Genomic DNA, 21030 nt, shown 5'->3' on the forward strand with positions numbered 1-21030 from the left:
AAACAGAAGGATCAGGTGTCTTAGAAATTCTGCTAGCCAGGTGGCCTATTTCTCTGTATATCACAGGTTTATGTGTGTGTAAGAGGGTGTGTGTTGAGGACAATGTAACTTGATTTGGGTTGGGTCTATCCTGTGGGGGATCCCTTGAGCACAGTCTACAGTTCCACGGGTGGGACCCGCATGTTGGCTCTGCACAGCGAGCATCTGGCTGCACCTCTTCTTCCTCGTTGAGGTTGAGTGGATGTGGGACAGCGAGGAAGTCATTAATCTCCATATAGGTGACATGTCGGCGGCGGAGAGGAGGAAAAAAAGCCAAACAAACTCCCTCACAAAGGAGGCACATGCAGTCATTCTTAGGGAAGAAATCCCAAAGAGATCTCACTTACATCCAATTTGTGTCTCCTACATGTAAAATTGATCTATGAAACACAACTCAGTGCAAAGAAGAGTGTTCGTGGCTATTTTTTCTTCAGTTTTGAGCTGTTATTCCAACAAAAAGCAGTCTGTGTTGACAGTGAAAGGAATGCTATGTTTGTGGACACATGCTTTTCCAATGTAAAGAGCTCTATTAAGTCATGATTGATTCACCCCTCCTGAGCCACAAATCTTCTCTTTGCTGCGCAGCATGCCATCACAGTTGTTTCCTTTTTTCATCTGTTGATTTGTTGTTGTTAATCAGTCTGGCCTGACAAAATTAGAGAGTGGGATGAACTCCTCTTCTTGTTTCCAGCAATCAGAGGCAGAAATGATTACATGTGCAAAAAGCAGTTAGGGGGTTTTCCCTCCCACCCATGATTTTAAAACAAAGAAATAACATCATTTCACTGGAGATGTGAAAATATCTGTTGGACATCTTGACAGCAATGTTATCGCCTGATGTGGATTCTCAGCTCTGTAATGGAGATTGCACAGCACAAAGGAGCTCAGTGTGGAGAGAAGCAGCCAAGATTTCCCCCTGTACTGTACCCCCTTTTTGCTACGCAGGCCTCAGTTGCTCACCATCTGCCGCTGTGTTTACACCCATCAGCACAGCAACTGTAATCTCAGAAATATTTCCTACAGACACAGGCAGCTCAGGGCCGTAACTCTCTAAACCAGCCGACATGAATACTGTCTTTCAGGAACAGGCCCCAAGTCTCTCTGCTATGTGGGTGTCTGAGATGCTCCGAGTACAAAGACCTTTGTTTCAAATACTCAGTCCTGTTAGTGGAAAGAAAAAAGATTTAATCTTGTTTTATAGTTTAGGAAGCATACTTTTAGGGCCTATATGAAGAGAAAAATTCTCAGTGTCTTAATCACTGCCCATATTGTCACGGCTTTCCACGACATTAACATGCATTCAGAAAGTATTCAGACCCCTTTACTTTTTTCAATCTGTTATGTTGCAGCCTGATGCTACAGTAAAAAAAAAAAAACACTTTTGTTCTCATTAATCTACACTCAATACCCTATCATGACAAAGTGAAAACAGAATTTTAGAAATTTTTACAATTTATTAAAAAATAAAAACTGAAATATCACATTTACGTAAGTATTCAGACACTTTTCATTCAGATCTGGTTCCTCCCATTTCTTTTGGTCTTTGCTGAGATTTTTCTACACCTTGACTGGCGTCCACCTGTGGTAAATTAAACTGATTGGACATGATTTGGAAATGCATACACCTTAGTGTGAACTGCTGTGCTAGACTATGTCCATTCTAATATACAGTTTATAGGAGCTTTTCCATATATTTGGTACCAGCTTGATATTGCTGTGCTAGGCCCTTCATTTTCCATTATTATATATACACTGACAGTCCCTCCTCAGTGTAGGTGGGGTTGTCATAAGCAGACTGCTATGATGTCATGCTATGATTTCATACAGAAAGAATAGACAACAGTGAGGGGAAAATGTACCTAGTTAACAGTATGTGGCTTTTTTTGTCACAGCAATAAAACTTGTTTTGTTGCAGAGATGGTTGCAAGCAGCATAGGTGGAGCAAGGGGGTTGCTTACAGGGCCTAAACCCTGAATCTTTTCTCAAAAGAGATAGGTTAATAAAAAGTATGTTGCTGTAGAGTGTTATAAATGATGAATGCAAAAAAACAGATGACAATAAATGAGTGGACCCTGTTAATTGCAACGTATAAATGTTCTTGTAGCAAAACTGAAAATGAATCAAACTTCATTTAACTGAAGAGCTTATACATACACTGCATTATACTGCATTAAATACTAACATTTTCTGCATTTTTATAAATAAATGTCTTGAGCCCAGCATTTTGCTTTGAAGGTCCTTTTTTAACATGAATAGTGTTAATTATTTTGCACTTAATTCCTACCGTTTAATTAAAATAAATTAACATCTGACAATTTTCACCCATTTAAGGTGGCAGAAAAGAAAAGTAATGATATTTTAGAGAGGTTTTAGAATAAATGATGTTGACTGTAAAGGATTGGCTGTTAAGGAGGCATTATCAGTATATAGTTGCATTTAAAATTGCTTGGAAATACTATGTTTTAACTGTCTTCTGAGCAATTTTTTGTTTTTTTTTCTTATTACATATAGTTGTCAAATATCTATTTAGAGTCTTCAAATGGAAATTTCTAGTCAAAAAACATTGCTAAACAGCTAAAGTTGGTATCATGTTACAGGTCTTTCTTTAATAAATAAGAATGTGTCAAGGGGGAAAAATGGATGTGAAGAATCCCATGGCAGTGATCACCTTGAGCCCCAAAATTGCTGAGTGTGCCACTGTAAGGCTGTACAGGGCTTAATGCTAATGTATGTTTGCTAACAGGATGTTTAGCAGGTACATTTACCACGTCTGTGATCCAAATGCAACCTATAAGCATGCTAACATTTCAACTTAGAGGTAAACACAAAGCACACCTGATGGGATGGAATCTGTTTTGTGAAAAGGGGCCCCATGACACCAAATCAGTGCTGTCATGGGCCCTCATCAGTGGAGCCAATCTTAGTGGATTTTCAAGTTTATTAAGATCATAAATTGACAAATAGCTAAGCAAAATGGAAACATCAATGTCTGTACATAATCCTATCAAATCCAACCAACACTTGTTGAGCTATTGCAGTGAACTCTCTCACCATCCAATCTGAAGCTGTTCCCTTTCCAAAGTTGTGAAACTGTTTTCCTCTTTGAGCACATTTTGGCATTTTGCTGCGTGCCGCCCCCTCAGCCAGCCAAATGTCTGAGGTCAACTATGTAATTTCACACGTCAGCCGCTGTCTGCCACTTTGTTCAATCACTTGGTATTTAGTGCACGCGCCTGTAAATAAACACAGGTGCACCGCAAAAGTCCCCCGGCGAGTTCAATTTCTGCCACCACAAAGGATGAATTTATACAAGTGTGTGTCCAGGACGGTGAAAAGGACAGTGTTCTACATCCCAGTAATCAGTGCAGAATGGGAGCTATTTCTACCCCAGCAAGGTTTCACAAATACAGTCAGTGCTTTGTTATTTTTACAGAGCAGATAGTTTGTTTAACTAAAAGTATATTTGACTCACAGGTGATGCCTAGACTCAACAACAATTAGTGGGCATTCCTATTTTTGGGCTGAAATTGTCTGGAAAAACAACAGGAAACAGAGGGGAGCTGATAGAGAGCTGTTTCCACACCACTTTAGCATGTCAAAGTGTCAGTGATAGGTTGATTAGCCCACAGCTTTGTTTTTAAGGGGGTTAAAAACACAAGAATCCCCTTAGGCACACAAAAACACATGGAAAGTGTGAATGACTACAAACCTAACTTGCTTAAACCAGTATTAAACATCAAATTACAGACTGTTCCTTCACAAAACAAAGACAGGCAATTATCCATATTCTGGACAGTGGATTTAATATCTATGACCTTACTGTGGGAGGAGCCAAACTGGATGTAGACCATCAATTGCTTAGAGCTTTATCAGATAAACTTAGTCTTTGCCATTGAGAACAGCTGGAAAAAAAGACCCTTTATAGAACCAATTCATCTATAGTTATCAGCTAAAAGACTGTGAATAAAAAACAATCAAAATTTGGTTCCCCATTTTCAGGACATAATCAGGTCCCTTAAATGTAGATAAGGCTTTGAATCTTTCATTTTTATTAACCCTGTATGGGTCAAGGAACAATATATGTGTCACTTTGGTAGACTTCCTTTGTGGCCTCCCTCTGTGATAAAGTAGAACCAGAATGATTGTTCTCAGCCAACCAGTGGAGATCAGTCAGTGTCACAGAATGTGACATCACAGCATCTGACCAATTAGCAGTGGCCCAGAGCGCCTCAGACTTGCCGTTTCACACAGAACTTCCGAAATGCTGCATTGCACTTCTTTTTGTCCCAAAAAAAGGTCCCTAAAATCTTAACTAACCATTATAAGTTGATGAAACTCACACATTATAAAGGTGAATAGTAGTGCTTAACGTCTTGATGGCAATTGTTTGCGTAAGATTTCAAGCAATTACTGAAATATTTGAGTGAAAAATGGAGGAACCATATTTGGACATATGCCTGTTTATGGTTGTAAGATGTTGTCTATACTAAGACATATGGCCAATTCATCTAGCAACCATACTAAGGGGAATTAATTGAAAAATAACTCAATATATATATGATAGTACTCTATAGTAGTGGTTCTGCACTCTTAGAAATTCCCCCATTAAAAAATGGAGAACAACTGGCTGTAGGATTGCCAGGAAGTTACTGTAAAATTAACAGTATGTTGCTGTAGCTGAAATTTACAGTTAGTTACTGTTTTTTATAAATACAGCAAAAAGCTGTTATTTTAAACCTTAACAGGAAGATACTGTTGAAAAGATTACCAGTTTTTTTATGTTTATTTACACTTTTTCTTGAGAGGTATATTTGCAGATTTTTACTGTGAATTATACCAAAATACTACACCTTTGCTGTGAATTAATTTCCTTCTAGCAAAACTGACAAACTAAAAAAGCACTCAGAGAACGCAGACCTCCACCATTTTCCCTATCTCCTAATAGTGAAGAATCCTTTAAAAATTCCTGGATCCGCCCCCATGTGCCCCCCACCACCGCATTTGCAAATAACTCCCTCCCCGCTGGGGTGGACACATGGTGAAGCAAAGCATTGGCTTCGCTCTGGATGGATAGTCATGGTGGAAGCATTGCCTGCAGGTGCCAACAGATGCACTGACAGTCTCACCCATGGTCTCACTGGACAACTGGAAGTCATGGCAGAGGGTGAATATTCCTCTATTCCTCTCAGCATTGTGAGTATTCTCACTACAATTCGCTGTGTTTCTCTCTGTTACACTCCAACTCGTCTCCTCAACTGGGCGTGCGTCTTTCAAACTCTATAAACCCCAAAACTTTGACGAAAAACACACCCAAAATGCTGCTGTGATATAAGTTACTCATGTCCGCCATCTCCTGGTGTAAAGTGGTAACAGCGCAGACCTCTGCCATCAGCCCTATCTCCCAATAGTACAGAATCCTTTAAAAAATTCCTGGATCCAGGCGGTGATCCGGATCACTCCCAAATTCTAATCAGTTCTTCCTTATGCCATTTCTGTCATTTCCTGAAAATTTCATCAAAATCCGTCCATAACTTATTGAGTTATGTTGCTAACAAACAAACCAACAAACACACAAATGCTGCCGATCACATAACCTCCTTGGCAGAGGTAATAATACATTAAATGAACTATCTGCCCCCCCCCCTTCATCTTTTAATCTGGCCCCCAAAATGTTATGAAATTAAGAAAATGATCAGAAATCAGTCAATTTAAAATTTTGAATTTCAAAGTATTTCAATGAGTACCCTATAAAGGGTTTATGGATAATGTGACATTAGATTTGGTCCAAAGTTTTGATAATGGTATGATATGTGGAAAACTCCACTTGTCTCTAAAATATTAGCTGCAATTTAGAGGTTAATGAGGAAATGTCTGATAGGAAATCTCAGCAACTTGGGGTTTGGATTAACACATTTAAGAAAAGATCTGAACAAAATCCAAAAAACTTTTAGCTGCTTTTTTATGGCAACAAACCATCCCATACTCTATAGTGCTTATGAGGCTCTTTATCTCACAGTGTAGCCACAAATAACTCAGGGGGAACCACCTTTCTGGCAAACATTCAACGATTTTCCGGCATTTCAGACTTGCCAAGAGGTCGAAAAAGGAGAAGCTGTTTTCCCAAAAACCCCACAGCACAAATAAAGCTCTATGTCTGCCGTGTCAGTTACTAAATGTCAGGTAATAACTGAAACACACACCTCAGGAAAGTCCCCACCTAATGGTTATTCAAATGATTGTATAAATAAACAGCAGTGTCAGTTAGACCTCAATCTGTTTCTGCTGAAGTGAAAAAACATCCCTGATATTAAGTCAGATTAGCCAGCCCAAGTGTATTCTCTATTTAATTAAATAAGAGCCTCAATAATATGAAAATTTCCTTAAGTGCAGCAGGCAGAAATCCACCAAAATGACCCAAAATGGAAACATACGCTTTCAAATAATCCTAAATAATCCCCTGGATTAAAAGACTCTTCTCTCTCTGTTTAGTGGGTGCCCAGGAGCCCAGATACAGCTATCTCCACCCAGCTGGAAAACACAGACTATGATGACCTACATTATTGTACAGACTACTGGCACAGGCTCCAGAGACCTGGAGCAGGGATCTCTGCAGCCCAGAACGTGTCAGCTTCAAGGCACAGGTCTCAAAATGCAGACAAAAGAGTCCCAAACTAAATGCACACACAGAGGGCTGCGTGTACAACACAGCGGATTCAGATTAGTGCTCTGTGTTCCTGCAGGGCCCTCCCTCTGTTGCCTGCCTTTGATATGTGGCACAACCTGCCACCTCCAGGGGCAGGGCACACTCAAGGGGAATGTTAAATGGTCCTTCCCTTTGAGATGAAATGTTCAATATGAATCATTGATGGCACCCCCCCACCCCAAACTCTGATAGCTTCCGGCTAAGATAACCTGGCAATACAAATGTTATGCCCTCATTAAGGGCCTCTTTGCTAATTAGAGGCTAATTCATGGAAGACTGCTGAAGCTGAAAGAGGAAGAGGTTATAACACATGATGCACTTTTTATTTTCAACTTTCATTTCTTTATATTAAACGTCATGTGTGGGTTTATGTAAAGGCATAGTGTAGACGCCATTCTGCATTAGTACCTTGCGTTAACGTGTCATATTAATGTGCAGAAATGGCCCTGATACCTGCCCACCTATGCCCAGAGGCCTAAACACATTAATTCAATAGTTTTCTGTTTGCTGACATGTGCCTGACCTCCTCCATCCTGCTGCATCCACAGCCTAATGAGTCACATCACAGCAGCACTAGAGAATAAAGCTTTAAATAGAGGTAAATGATGACGCTGCTTTAGTTTTTCCTCAGTATGATGCATGAAATACTGTTTTTGAACACTTTAGTTCCTTGGATTTACAGTTTGCTCTCCCCTCCACCTCATGTCAGCAGCCACTTGCTCTCCACTTAGACAGGGGCAGGGCTTATTCAGAGCGTCGGGAGGTGTGTGAGAAAAAGCTCTCTGATTGGTTGAAGTAGTTTAACAGCCACAGGAAACATCCAATCTGAAGAGCTAAATTTAAGGCCGTCTATCTCGACAGTTACTCTGTCGTGCGTAAAGGGAACATCAAGAGGAATATTTTAATACTCAACTGCTGCTGTGGCTTAGGGGTTGTATTCAGTAAAATCACTTCAGAATGCGTATTCAGGTCGAACTAATACATTTGTACCCAAATTGAGTGTACTGATTGCGCATCTTCAATCAGACCAATGGAGGACTTTTGCGCCCCCATGGCACACAGCTGCTAAAGCAGATGGAATCAGACCTACCCATCCACCGTTATCCTCTATCCAGCTGTTGAGAGGTCCATTCAAATACTCCGTCATCCACTCCGCGATGTTATCCACCTGCGATGACATCTCCTCCTTCGACGCGCACTCCACGCACACCGTGCCCCCGAACTCGAAAAAGGCGATAATCCGGCCCCAGTTTACCCCATCCCGGAACAGTTCGTCTATCACCTCTGCGAACCTCCTCTGCGCCGTGGTGGAGGTGAGATACAGCTGCCGGGACATCTCCGTGAAGTCCGGCTGGTACAGTCTCTCAAGTTCATCTCCAGCCTCGCGTAGGACTCTGTGGATGGCCGCGTGTGGGTCGGACTGTGGGGTGCGTTTGCAGAGGTGGGGGATGCGCTCACGGTCAGGCCCGGAGCTCGCTTCACGGCACCGGCGGACCAAAGCCGGTGGAGGAGCAACTAATGACCCGTTATTAGCAGCATCTTCGTCCTGGTCATCGTCGAACCCCCACTCGTAGCCTCTTTTGGAGAGTTTATGACAGATATACTTTTCCACAATGTTGCGATTATACTCGTTCGCCATCCCGGCTCTATTTGGCACTCTGTATGGTGAGATATTATCTTAAATATCATGCATTTTGAGCGAATTTGTGCACCGTACACTGCACAGCGCAGGCGGATCCAAAACTCGTTTAGTCAAACGTATCGAGTAATCCCACAGAGGGAGCAAAAGCTTCGCGAGTTGAAGAAAAATCAAGAAAAAAAACGCATTACAATGCTTCAAAAGTCTCCCAATATTGATTCAGTGTCAGCTGCAATCTTCATTTTACCGAATCCTGTAAGGGATATTGGCGACCTTCTCTTTGCATAGAAATCCAATATGCGGAAGAGGCTTGAGTAGTGTTGATCTGTTCCTGACGTGGATGTGCTGCGAAAAAACATGAATGAAGGCCTAAGTTGTACGCGCCGGAAGGAGCTTCAAACGCCGCAAACTGATTTAGCAGCGTTTACGCTCAACCAGGCACGGGCTGTGAGCCAGACAAGGTCGGACTGAGTCCTCTTCCACGATTGCTCTTCATATCCTCTCTTCAGCAGCTCCCTGCCCACCGCCGCCACTGGGCCGCACAGCTCATGAGGTATTTGTGACGTCAACCACGCAAAGTATTTCCTTTGGCTGCGCTCGGAGACTCCTAGTGCACACAGAGAACTGCACTGAAAACCATTCAACCTTTATGTCATGATTGCGTGTTCAAAGAATCGATTTTATAACGGACATCCAGAAAAGTTTAGCCATGTTTATTTCCAATACATGCAGAGAAAGCCTTCAGAGGATCCTGCCTGGTTCATAAGAGCACAGGGGCATCCCAGTCTGCAGAGGGGCTGCTTTGATGTGGTTCAGCCACCCCCTTGTGGATGGAGATTCAACCTTAATGTACAGAAAGAATACATGAAGTTTCCTTTATTCTTAGTTTTAATTTCCAGTATCCTGTTTTTATTCGGCATTATTTCTCTGATGGGAGCACATGCCTCAAATCCTATATTCTTCAAATCTGAGCTACTGTTTTGGAAAGATGAGATTGAATCTCAAACAGAATATTTCAATTCCCAAAGCTCGCTTGCATTCACATGAAGTTGCATACATTATTTCACACAGAAACATAATTATTTCACAAAAAAATAATACCCCCCTTTAGAACTGACTTTTTTGTGGAGCAATTGCACAAACCACTGTTGTGCAATGATGTACTTCAACTTTCAAATGACCACAGCTTGTAAAATTAAGTTAAAACTGAGGTTTATCTTTACATTTGCCATAGAGACGTTGCTTATGTTTGGAGAAAGAAGACGTATCACCCAAACAACACTGTCCCCACAGTGAAACACGTCAGTGGGAGAATTATGCCGAGGATGTTTCTGGAACTGAGAAAATTGTAAAGGTGGAAGGAATAATAAAGACAGGATATGTAAAGATTTATAAAGAAAAACTCATTGCTTTGTCGTCCAACACGACAACAACCCAAAACATATGTTGAAGAATTACATCTAGAAAACCAAAGTGAACGCCACTGACTGGCTGCACAAAGCCCTGACTTAAATCCCATTGAAAATCTGCAGGGTGAACTGAAGATCAAGGTCCATGCCAGATCAGGAGAAGCTTGAGAGAAAGAAGATTGGGCTGGGATTCCTCAAGAGACGCATCTGAGACTTGAGGGCAAAATTATTAGCCCCATCTGTATGATAACAAGGCTGTAAATAAAAGACAATTAATGTAGCACATTTCAACACCCAAAGTGAAAGTTTGAGACAAAACTTTGACTTTCTTCCACAGGTATTTATTTAGTATATCATGTAAGAAAATAAGACAAAGAGATGTTCCACTTCTCACATTTTCTCTCAATGGCACACAAGGTGAAGGTGTTAAGTTTTTTGGCAGAAAAGAAAAACAAGAAAAGAATGAAAAAAGAGTGAAATTTGACTTTCATGTTCAATACTCAAGAACTTAAGCATCTGATGATGATGACACCACAAATCAGGGGAAATAGCGTGACTATTACAGAACTTTTATCTTGACGTCATGTTGAACAAACTGTAAGCATAGGCTTCATTTGCATAGCTTGAAGATTGAATCAAAATGTTAGAACAGAACTGCTTTCATATGGGCTACATTTTCTATCAACAGTGTTGCTACCTCAAGATAAAAGAGAACTTTTGATGACAGTAAATGTACAATAAAGAAAAGCTCTTGAGTGCAGGAAGGTGTGCCTTTAACCAATATCAAATGAGAACATCATCAAACATGAGTCATCCATTCTCACTTTCATATCTTGGATTTGAATAAGGCTTCATTTTGTCATACAAAGACTGGAAAATGACAAAAATACACAAGAACATCTGGCATTTTACACTCAAAGACTAAGTAGTAAATTAACTGGTAAACAACATGTGGGTAAAGCCACATTTTTTTCTGTGGACAGGTCCATTCTTGTAGCATTAGCTTTATCAGTAGTCACATCTTAAGGCTTAGAATGGGTCCCCACACTGCTCCACAGCTTCAACAAACTAACTATGCGATCAATGAATGGAGCAGCAACATTGAAATAAATCTCAAAGAAATGCATTGCATCTACAGAAAATTGTCTTAACACATTTTGGCATTCAAATATTGGCATATTTAAAAATAATATTCCTATGTTCTGATTTGTACGCTTTGTATTAAAGTACATTCTCCCCGTTTGCGATGGACCAAAGGAAGACTTGAAAAAGTCAACACTGTACTTTTTTTCTAACCTCTTTATGAAAAATACGACAAATACAAGACTCTTCAAGGCTTAACAGACATCAGGAGGGATTCAGTATTGTCATAAAGGAGCTACAAAGTCCTGACTGTATATAACAGCAGGTCACAAGCACACAAGTCCCTCTATTGTTTTGGCCTTTATTGTAAAACAATTCTCTAGCGCCCCCACTAGACCTACAGTGACATGACTCGAACCAGCAAGTCCTGCCCTGCCCTGACTTACACCACCCCCGGCAGATTCTGGATCCCACTTGGATCTTGACTGGGGTGGCTTAATATGTGCACTGACACGTAAAACTGCATGTTAAAAAAATACACTTCCTTTCAAGTGTCCAAACTTGGTCAAATTCACAGGTTTGAAGTGAAATTTCCTGTGCTGATTTTATGTTTCTCCCATGTTTTTTCATGGCTTCAACCCATAGTACCTGCTTCCCTTTCTCATTGGAATAAAATTGGATTTTGAGAAAATAATTTGGTGTTTTCATTCCCGAGACGATAAAATCTAATGGCTTTTTTTCTCCCCAGGGATTGGCTCAGTCACAGCATACACACAAACACACAATCCTTTTACCTAGGGCACCCAAACGTCTTCGCCCCAACGCTGCGCCAAAGATTTTGAATATTATCTTACTGGAATTCAGTTTTTCTGTTAGTTAAACCTCACACATGCTCTCTTTATCACTTACTGAAGAGTTCTGTCATGACACATCTTGACTTGGTTCACACACACACAGCACAAAAACAACATTCTACACAAAACACAAGTAGCTGGAAACATGTAGGTCACTCAGTCAAACAGGAAGGTGCTTTGCCCGCAAAGACTTGTGGTATGAAAAAGGTAGAAAGGAAGGGGCCTTGTTTAGTGACATTCTTTCAAGGTGGACCTAGTATTGAAATACATGTAACAATATGAGATAAGCTAAGAGTTACCATTCTGGTTTCACTTCAGCCCCAGTGGGAAGGAACTCTGAGCCATATTTAGCACAACCGGTCAGACAGGCTACCTGCTGCTTCCTCTCTCTGACTAAAAAAAAAAAGACACTACATGTAAAGGTAGGAGGGCCTCTACACAGCAAAGCATTCCTACTTTATATCAGGCTATGAGATGTTTAGTCTGCCCTCTTCCTCTTAAATCAAACCGAACCCCACTGTAAGAAGTAGTTGGGCACATCAAACCTGAAATACTCCGAGAGGGAAAATAAAATAAAAATGAAATCTGTGGAGAAGCTACATGACCAGACGAACAAAGAGTAAACATCTGCCACTTTCTTTCATTCCACCTGTTAGGCTGATATCAGAAATGCACTCAAAGCTTTTTCAGTCTACGGTTGTGCACTAGTACACCTGGAGGAGAGGAAGTGATTGTGGGTAGGGGTTGTGGGTGAAGGGGAAGGGGCTGTGTGTGGCAGGGTAAGGCTGCTGTTACTCCCTCTTGTCAGCTGCTTTCGACTGCTCCCTCTGAATCATGCAGCGGCGCACGATGCTGTCAAAACTCCCCAGGTAGAAGAGGGCGATGGTTCGAAATAATCCCATGGTGACAATCTGATAAAGGATCAAATGAGGTAGGTAAGGTAGGTTCAGTTTACCACAGAGTGCCATTTATATATTAGGCATTACAACAAAAAGCATATAATGTTAGGGCAATTAAAGATATCACACTGAGCACAAACAAGCCATTAAAATCTGGAATATTTTTAAATACAGACAAAAAATAATAATTTAATAAATCTACATTAAACAAAGTTAAATTAAAATACAAAATACATTTAAATATCCTCTAGATCAGCAATTTCAGATCTGAAAATCTTCATTCAACCGTAACATCTTATCTTTATTTCCTAAAGAGAGGATTTCAAAGAAAATTCCCAATTTTCAGAGACATGATTGCCATAAGAAATTATTGGCATAGTCATTAAGTACAATTAATGAGCTACCGCCGTTTACTTTGTCTAAACAGGCAAATGGAAAGTCATCTATGTTTTCTTTCCAAATGTTAATCTCTTAAACTGATGTTATGACTCCATAAACCCTTTCCTCAACATTAATGTAGCATAGTCAAAGGACTACTGAAGCATCACCATTTAATTCAGCGCCAGTCATGATGAAAAGGCAGCATGCAAGTTAAATCTTTGGGTTGTGTTTTGTTACTTCTTCGACGTTAAAAAGCATTTTGATATGTCATCAAGTTAAAAAATGGTTTTAATTTTCAAAATTATATCAGTGGTTTTTCATATAAGGTAGGAGGTCTCTCACAGCCCACCACTGGGCCCTGGTCCATACTTTGGGAAGCACCGGTCTGATTGGGCCATTTGTTCAGCAGGCCTCACAGGTATAGTTCCTTGAAGTTTAAAGTAAAGGTTATAATAGCTTTGGATTTTTCTTTAGTTTTTATTTTCACTCAGTTTTAACTGTTGGTTAAAAATTTAATTTTAGTTTTAATTTGTTTTAGTGTTCGTTTTTTTGGCAATATGGCATACTTGTCAAGGATGAGACCCCAAAGGGCTTTTCACTTTTCATTTTATTGATTCAACTTTGACGTTTGTATAAAACTAATTGCCATTGCCATTGTGTTAAAGTCTTCTTCAATCCAATCAGGCAATTTTCACTCTCCAGGCTTGGGTGTTCAAGTCAGTCAGTCAACTGCTGTCAAAGAAATAAACAACAGAGACTGTGTGGCTAATTTTAGTTTATTTTAGCCAGTTTTGTAAGCACAGAATTAAGTTTTAGTTCGTTTCAATTTTTATTTGGTTTCAGTGAACTAAAACAATATTTGCATTTTAATTGTAGTTATTTAGTTAGTTAGTTTTGGTTAGCTACAATAACATTGGTCCCTGTTCACAGGGTCTTACATTCCTGACAAACACAGACTCACTTACGGATCTAGCCTCCTCAAAACTGATTTTGTAAAAAAATCTAAACCAGAACATCTTCCTTTCTCAAAGATTTATTCTGAGGCTTTTTGGGGCTAATTTGGTAAAGGCAGGTAGTGAGTAGCATCAGAAATCTAGGAGAGAGAAGGGAATACCATGTGGAAAAGAGGCCACAAGTCAGACTCACACCCTGGCTGCTCCCTTGAAAGACTAGTTTCTGTATAAGGGGTACAACCTAACCACTAGGCCATTTGCACCTCGAGAACACCTTGTTGTTCCTGTAGCAGCAACAGTAAAAAGTTTATCTTGTGATGAATGCTTCTTGCCAGTAGCAATGAACTAACATGCTTTTATCAAGGGCTCACCAATACTGGAAAGATTGTGATTGACAAGTGGGTTCAGTTTTAATCAAACGACACAGAAGTAGCAGCATGATTTCTTTCATATTATGTGCTACTATAGTCCTGTGATGAGACAGCTGAGGATGCACACGACTATAAACCAATGCATCACTCAGCCCTATGGTTACCAATTCCACTTGAGCTACTTGACTACAAAGTTCTCCATTCCCTACAGACATAGTCACCCCCTGGTCTTGCATTAGTCAAACGGATTTTGTATAACAATCCATATCAGTGTCTCTCTTAGGATTTAGGCTGCACCGTGTCAGCACGGCCCTAAGCTGCCCCAGAGGCCCATGCAGAGGTGCTGTGGTGGTAAAGTCCAAATTGAGCTTTGAATAAATCACACTACAAAACTTCTTCCTTCATAACAATTTAGTGCATGTTTTTACCTGCTGGAGACCCTCTGTGATGGAGGTGACAGGTGACATTCCACATGTGAGAGCTGAAAGCATGTACCCATCTGGTCCCACAGAGCTGTTGAAGTTCCCCTGCTACAAAAACCAAAGAGAGATTAACAAAACCTTCCAAAATCACTTATATACTGTTTAAGTCTAGACAAGAAGCAGTGTAGGTCAGAGTTAGGGTTTTACCACTGCATCTCGAACGATGATTTTGGCCACTTGGTCTGGCTGGCAAACTCCAGATGTTTCAGAGATTAATTTAGTCTCTAGAGGCTGTTTAGGAACAGAATAAAGGGAAAAATTGGCTTTAAATGGAGAAATGAATTGGGATAAATTACAGCATTATGTCATGGATATGTTTACCTTTGTCTTGTTTTCTTCAGCCAATCCTGGAGTGTCTGTGTCAGGAGGGTAGGCCACAGTCACATAAATGTTGTATGGCTTTATCTGGAGTTAAGAGAACAGATGCACTTACTGAGCACAAAGTCCTACCAATCATGCATTAAAGGAGACATATACCATTTTAAGACAAGCTTAAATTGGTCTGAGGCCCCTAAAAACATGCCTGTGAAGTTTGGTGCTGAAAAAACACTCCAGTATAGGATTTTTGTACGTTTAAAACCCCCTCTGTTTCAGCCCTTCTCAGAACGAGCCGTTTCTGTGTCTGTGGCTTTAAATGGTAATTGGCTGTTTGACTCTGCCCCTGACCACACCCCTCTCAGGAAATGGATGCAGTACTCCTGTTACTACAGACATTTTTATCCAAAAGTTAGAACTTGACTGGGATTTGAACCATGAACCTCCCAGACTGTAGTCAGCAGGATAACCCACTGAGCTATACAGCATCTCAGCTGGTAGTGGAGAGGATCAGTAGAGGAGGGCAGAACTTTCCTCCAAGTGGGGGAGGGCAGACCAAACCTGGGGGCGGGTGCTTACGCTCCTGGTGAGGTCACCAGGAGCTAAATCTGAGAACAGCTTGTTTCAGCGCACATTTTCTGAAAGGTAGAGAAAGAGAGGGGGAGAGGGAATGGATTTTTCTGGTATTTGAGGGGCTTGTGGACAGACCAGGGGCACATATTTGTGTTAGAAAAGCCTGAAAAAGTGATTTTTGCATAATATGTCTCCTTTAACAAGAATTCCCAAGTGCAAAATTGTGGACAAATATGAAAGTTAAAAGCTATGTTGTTTTCACTCAATGCATTATAAAGGTAGTGTTTTTTCTGTTTATTTGTTTTAGATGCAATAAAGATTTGCAAAATATGGATTGACACACAAGAGGCTAAATTCTCACCTCCATCTGCAGTGACTCTGCTAAGCCACGCAGGGCAAACTTGGATGGGGAGTATGCCGTGTATCCAAACAGTCCGATCTGACCTGCTTGTGAGGACACAAACATGATGCGACCCATTCTTCGCTCCTTCATGGTGGTAATGACCGCTCGTGTTGGGTAAACGCTGCCCAGGTAGTTCACTTCCATCAGTTTCTGTTGGAATTGAGATAAAATTTTCACATAATATTATCACTTCGTCATTTGTCAGTGGTACATCAAGGCAGAACATTTTATAATGTACTTTCTGATACACAAAGTGAATTATTTCAGGACTTATTTTCTTTTAAACCTTGATGATTACAGCTCATGAAAAATCAAACACCCCATACGGGGGAATAAAGGGCTGACCTCCATAGGCCCAGCCAAACTGGGGGCCCAACACACATACATTAATATGATCATAAACCAAAACTGTGGCGTGCCCATTCTCTGGGATTGTGGGCGGGCCTGCCTCAAAATATTAGCATATTGAATAAAAGTCCAATTTCTTATCTGTTATTTCAGCCCTGAAAAGAGCTCTAATCAGCTACTTGACTTACAACACCTTTAAAGGTTTCACGAACCTTTAATTTCTTACTCAGTCCAGTACACCCAACCACAATCATGGGGAATACTAACTTAAAATTGTCTATAACAGCCTTTCTCTGCCTTCTGGCATTGTGTGGAGTGCCTTTAAAACACTTCAAATTTCCTTTTCCTGATATCATGTCAGCATCAGAGTCAGCAAATGAATTGGCTTACAACAGTGCACTCTGCAAGAATCACCCAACAGGTATGTTAAAACGCATCAAAGTGTTTCTAAAGGCCTCAACGCCATTTCTTGAAACTATAGGCTTTTTAATTATTTAAAGAGATTGCTTTTGGGATTACCACCCAAAATCCTCAGTTGTCATAGGAACATTTACTGTTCCTTTTATTATCAGTTCAAGTTGACTGAGGTGACTAGAGATTTTTCAAATTTTGTCAACGTTAAAAACACTGGTCTTGAAGACAATCATTTCCCCCCTTCACAAGGAAGGTAAGTCACAGAAGGTCACTGATGAAAGACCAGGCTGTGCTCAGAGTGCTGTATCAAAGAATACTTATGGAAAATTGACTGGAAGAGAAAAGGTTGGAAAGAAAAGCTGCACAAGCAACAGGGTTGAGCTCAGCCTTCAGCAGATTGTCAACCAAAGCAGATTCAAGAACTTAGGAGAGCTTCAAAAGGACTGGAATGAGGCTGGAGTCAGTGGATCAAGAGCCACCATACACAGGTGGTATCTAGGAAATGGGATTAAAGTATCATGTTCCTGGTGTCGAACCACTGAAAGTCTGTATTTCTGTTTAATAAATCCTTTTAGTTTGTTGTAATGTTCTATTTTTTTTAGATAGCAGATTTTTAATTTCCATGAGCTGTAAGCTGTAATAATCAAGATTAAAACAGAAAATCTTGAAAAATTTGTACTTTGTAATGAATTAAAACTATATGGAAGTGTCAATTTGGCAGAAAAATATTACCTTTTTCCATGATATTATAATTCTTTAGATGCACCTGTACATGCTGATTAGATTGTCTTCTTTTATATCTGCCACATTTAAATTTATCCAGTGTATATAGTAGAACTGAAAATTATTTGTTAAAACAATTAAAGTACATTTAAATCAAAAATTCTGAACATAAACCTAACTGTGACTATGTTTTAGATACACAAAATACCTACTTTAAAACGGTCCACCTCCACATCCTCAAACTTTCCAGAAATAGAGGTTCCAGCGCAGTTCACTAACATGTCAACAGGTCCTAGCTTCTCTTGAGCCTGCAGGACAGGAAAAAAAGCCACTTTAACCCTTCAGCACTAAATTATTAAAGGGATCTAAGGTGCTCCATAGTTGCCAAGAGGGTAACCTTACCTGTTTAATCACACTTTCCACCTGGCTATAATCACTGGAAACATCCACTGATATGCAGAGAACCACCTGAGTGACAAAGTCACATTAACCAGTTCAATTAAATGGATGAACACATACAGTCATAACAGGAGCTAAAAGACAGCATCTGAGGAAAAATACTTTAATACTAAACACAAACCTGCTTGTCATTGATGGCAAATTTCTCCACTTCTTTCTTTGCTTGAAGCAATTTAGCCTAAGATCAAAAGAAAATGTTTGATGTAGTGTCACCAATTTACATATTTAAAGTTAACTGGAAACAAGTCAAAAACTTTGAACACTTGTGCATACATGTACTTGATTTAATACCAAAGGATGTACACTGCATGCAGAGAGAAATCAGAACCCTTTCACTTTTTTCAGTTGGAGCCTGATGCTACAGTCTAAAAAAATCATTTTATTCATACTAATCTATACTCAGTACCCAATCATGACAAAGTAAAAACAGAATTAAAAAAATGGAAATTAATTAAAATAAAAACAGCAATATGATAATGTCACAAGCATTTGGATCCTTTGCAAAACACCTAAAATTTAGCTCAGGTGTCTCCCATTTCTCTCAATCTTTGCTGAATGCTTCTATTCCTTGACTGGAGCCCACCTATGGTAAATAAATGGATTGGGCATGATTTGAAAAGGCATACACCTCTCTAAAGAAAAACTCACAGCCGACAATAAATCAGATCAGAGCCAAATCCAAGCCATGAGGTCAAAGGAATTGTCTGCAGAGCTCAGAGACAGAGTTGTTGCAAGGCACAGATCTAGAGAAGGCCTTAGTAAGAGAGGTAACCAAGCCAAGTGGGCTTTCATGCGTTTTGCAATTGGGGGGGCTTCAGTCTAGCCATGCTCCCATAAGACCAGGTTGGTGAAGGGCTGTAGAGGTTGTTGTCCTTTTGGAACTTGCCCCATCTCTGGAGCCATCGAGTTCTTGGTCACCTCTTTTCCTAAGGCCCTTCTCCCTGATTGCTTAGTTTTGCTGGGTGACCACCTCTTGGAAGACTCCTGGTTGTGCCAAACTTCTTCTATTTGAGAATCATGGAGACCATTGTGCACTTGAGAACTTTCAGTGCAGCAGATATTTTTGTAGCTTCCCCTAGATCTGTGAATTGCACCAATCCTGTCTCTGGGCTCTGCAGGCAGTTCCTTTGATCTTATGACTTGTTTTATGATCTGATATGCACTGTCAGCTGTGAGGCCATCTATAGAGAGGTGTGTGCCTTTCAAAATCATCCATCCATCTATCATCATCCGCTTATCTGGGGTCGGGTTGCGGTGACAGCAGGTGAAGCACATCAACCCACACCTCCCTCTCTCCCACATCTTCCAGTTCCTCCTGAGGGATTCCAAGGGACTCCCAGGCCAACTGGGAGGAGACACTGAGGCAGACCCAGAGCTTGCTGGAGGGATAATCTATCCTATCTGGCCTGGAAGTGCCTTTCAATTTCATGTCCAATTAATTTAATTTATCACAGGTGGACTCCAGTCAAGGTGTAGAAACAACTCAGCAACAACTGGTAGAAATGGGAGCCACCTGAGCTAAATTTTGAATCTAATTTGCATTATCTTTTTAAATTTTGTTTTCACTTGTCATGATGGGGGCATTGATTGCAGATCAATGAGATTAAAAATGTATTTTTATCTGTAGCATGAGGCTGCAACAAAAGAAAACTGAAAAAAGTTAGGAGGGTCTGAATACTTTCTGATGCACAGGAGGAGCATATTCACCAACAAATGATTGGTTTACTATGGATTATGCTGACCTCATCCCGAGCAACCAACGTGATGAATGCTCCTTGTCTGTAGCACTCAACTGCAATGCTTTTACCAATCCCACTTGAGCCACCTGTCACCTGAAAATCCAAAAGGGAGAGATCAAAATGCCAAATTTGGAAATAATGAGGATTGTAATTTGAGATGACGTTGGAACTGTACTATATTTAATTGTAAGTTTCCTAAATCAAATGATGGCTAAACAATGATGCCTGCTAGTAACAGAAACAGAACATTTAAAAAGGTATAACTTTAAACAACTCGGACAATAATGAACTTCTTTATTTAGTACCTTGTAACTTTTGTATAGTAATTCCAACAATAAAAAAATAAACAGCAAAACATTTTAAGAGGCTGTTGAGGCCTTGGGGTTAATATAGGTTAACGGTAACAGTAACGTTACAAGTTAACGTTTACTAATGTGGGCGTGACACTGCTTAAAATTTGACAGTTGGTCGCCGTTACATCTGTGGAACTCCATAAAAAACCTTAAGAGCTCAACATTGATTTTTAACGTTAACTCAGCCAGCTTTATACCTCAAGTTAGCTTTAAGGCTATCGTTAATATAACAGCAAGTTTTGCTACAAGAGCAGTTTACGTTAGCACTCTGGTGCACTTACCACGACGTGGGCCCCGTTGAGTTTAAGAGGTTTGGGGCTTATGAGAGGCGATATCATGTATAACAGTAACACAAAGGCAACAATGAAGGCGGCAACTACAAGGAGCATGATGAATGGCAGAAGAAGCCACCAGGAATTGATAAAAAGCCAATCCGCGATCGTTGAGCTCAACCCTTCTTCAGAGGACATGGGTAAAATCTGGCAGTCGTTAGCTTGTTTGCTAACTAGCAGGCCAGCGTCTGGGGTCCGATAACGGAGCTACAAGGCAGACGACGGTCCTGAAAGGGGGTGGCGAAACACAGAGGGTGGAGGAGGAGCTGTTCCAGGGTCTGGCAGAGAACGAAAGCTGTTGAACGGTCAGGTTAAAATACGGCGGTGGACCTTGGCTCCCCGTGACAAAGCAGTCTGCATAAACCAAAACAAATCGAACTGTGCACTCTAAACGGACACTTAACGGCCGTACTTGGTACTTGTAGTTACCGAGGCTAAAGCGTTCCATTGGAAAACATACCCTGGTAGACACAGCATTAACAACAACTCCCATAATGCAGTACTCCCCCGCCCTCATCGTCGCATCCGTTTCCAGTTAGCCACACACCTTCTGCCCAC

At 40.5% G+C, this 21030-nt stretch overlaps 2 protein-coding genes across 2 annotated transcripts in view; both read right to left on the reverse strand.

The window, feature by feature from the left end:
- Positions 1-8905, reverse strand: part of bcl2b (BCL2 apoptosis regulator b) — a 35069-nt gene extending 26164 nt beyond the window's left edge. Inside the window, exon 1 of the mRNA XM_041803129.1 lies at positions 7833-8905. Within this exon, the coding sequence (XP_041659063.1) occupies positions 7833-8381 (549 nt within the window). The 5' untranslated portion in view covers positions 8382-8905. The remainder of the gene's footprint in view (positions 1-7832) is intronic.
- A 1204-nt stretch (positions 8906-10109) lies between these two features.
- kdsr (3-ketodihydrosphingosine reductase) lies at positions 10110-20873 on the reverse strand. Its single transcript, XM_041803829.1, has 10 exons — positions 20422-20873; positions 19791-19880; positions 18170-18226; positions 17992-18057; positions 17802-17897; positions 16063-16254; positions 15135-15218; positions 14961-15044; positions 14760-14861; positions 10110-12638 (listed from the first exon to the last, which is right to left on the reverse strand). The coding sequence occupies exons 1-10, from the start codon at positions 20608-20610 to the stop codon at positions 12519-12521; spliced, it is 1080 nt and encodes a 359-aa protein (XP_041659763.1). The 5' UTR covers positions 20611-20873; the 3' UTR covers positions 10110-12518.
- Positions 20874-21030: the final 157 nt, after the last annotated feature.

The sequence above is a fragment of the Cheilinus undulatus genome, linkage group 13 (genome assembly GCF_018320785.1).
Source record: "Cheilinus undulatus linkage group 13, ASM1832078v1, whole genome shotgun sequence".
NCBI classification, from domain to species: domain Eukaryota; kingdom Metazoa; phylum Chordata; class Actinopteri; order Labriformes; family Labridae; genus Cheilinus; species Cheilinus undulatus.

Bases quoted from the DNA above. Each gene is read 5' to 3' on its own strand.
- kdsr (XM_041803829.1), bottom strand. From the start codon at position 20,610: ATGTCCTCTGAAGAAGGGTTGAGCTCAACGATCGCGGATTGGCTTTTT. The intron at 17,898-17,991 runs GTAAGGTTACCC...CCTGTCCTGCAG, and splicing joins TGGAAAGTGTGATTAAACAG to GCTCAAGAGAAGCTAGGACC. The intron at 14,862-14,960 runs GTAAAACCCTAA...TGGTTTTTGTAG, and splicing joins TCATCGTTCGAGATGCAGTG to CAGGGGAACTTCAACAGCTC.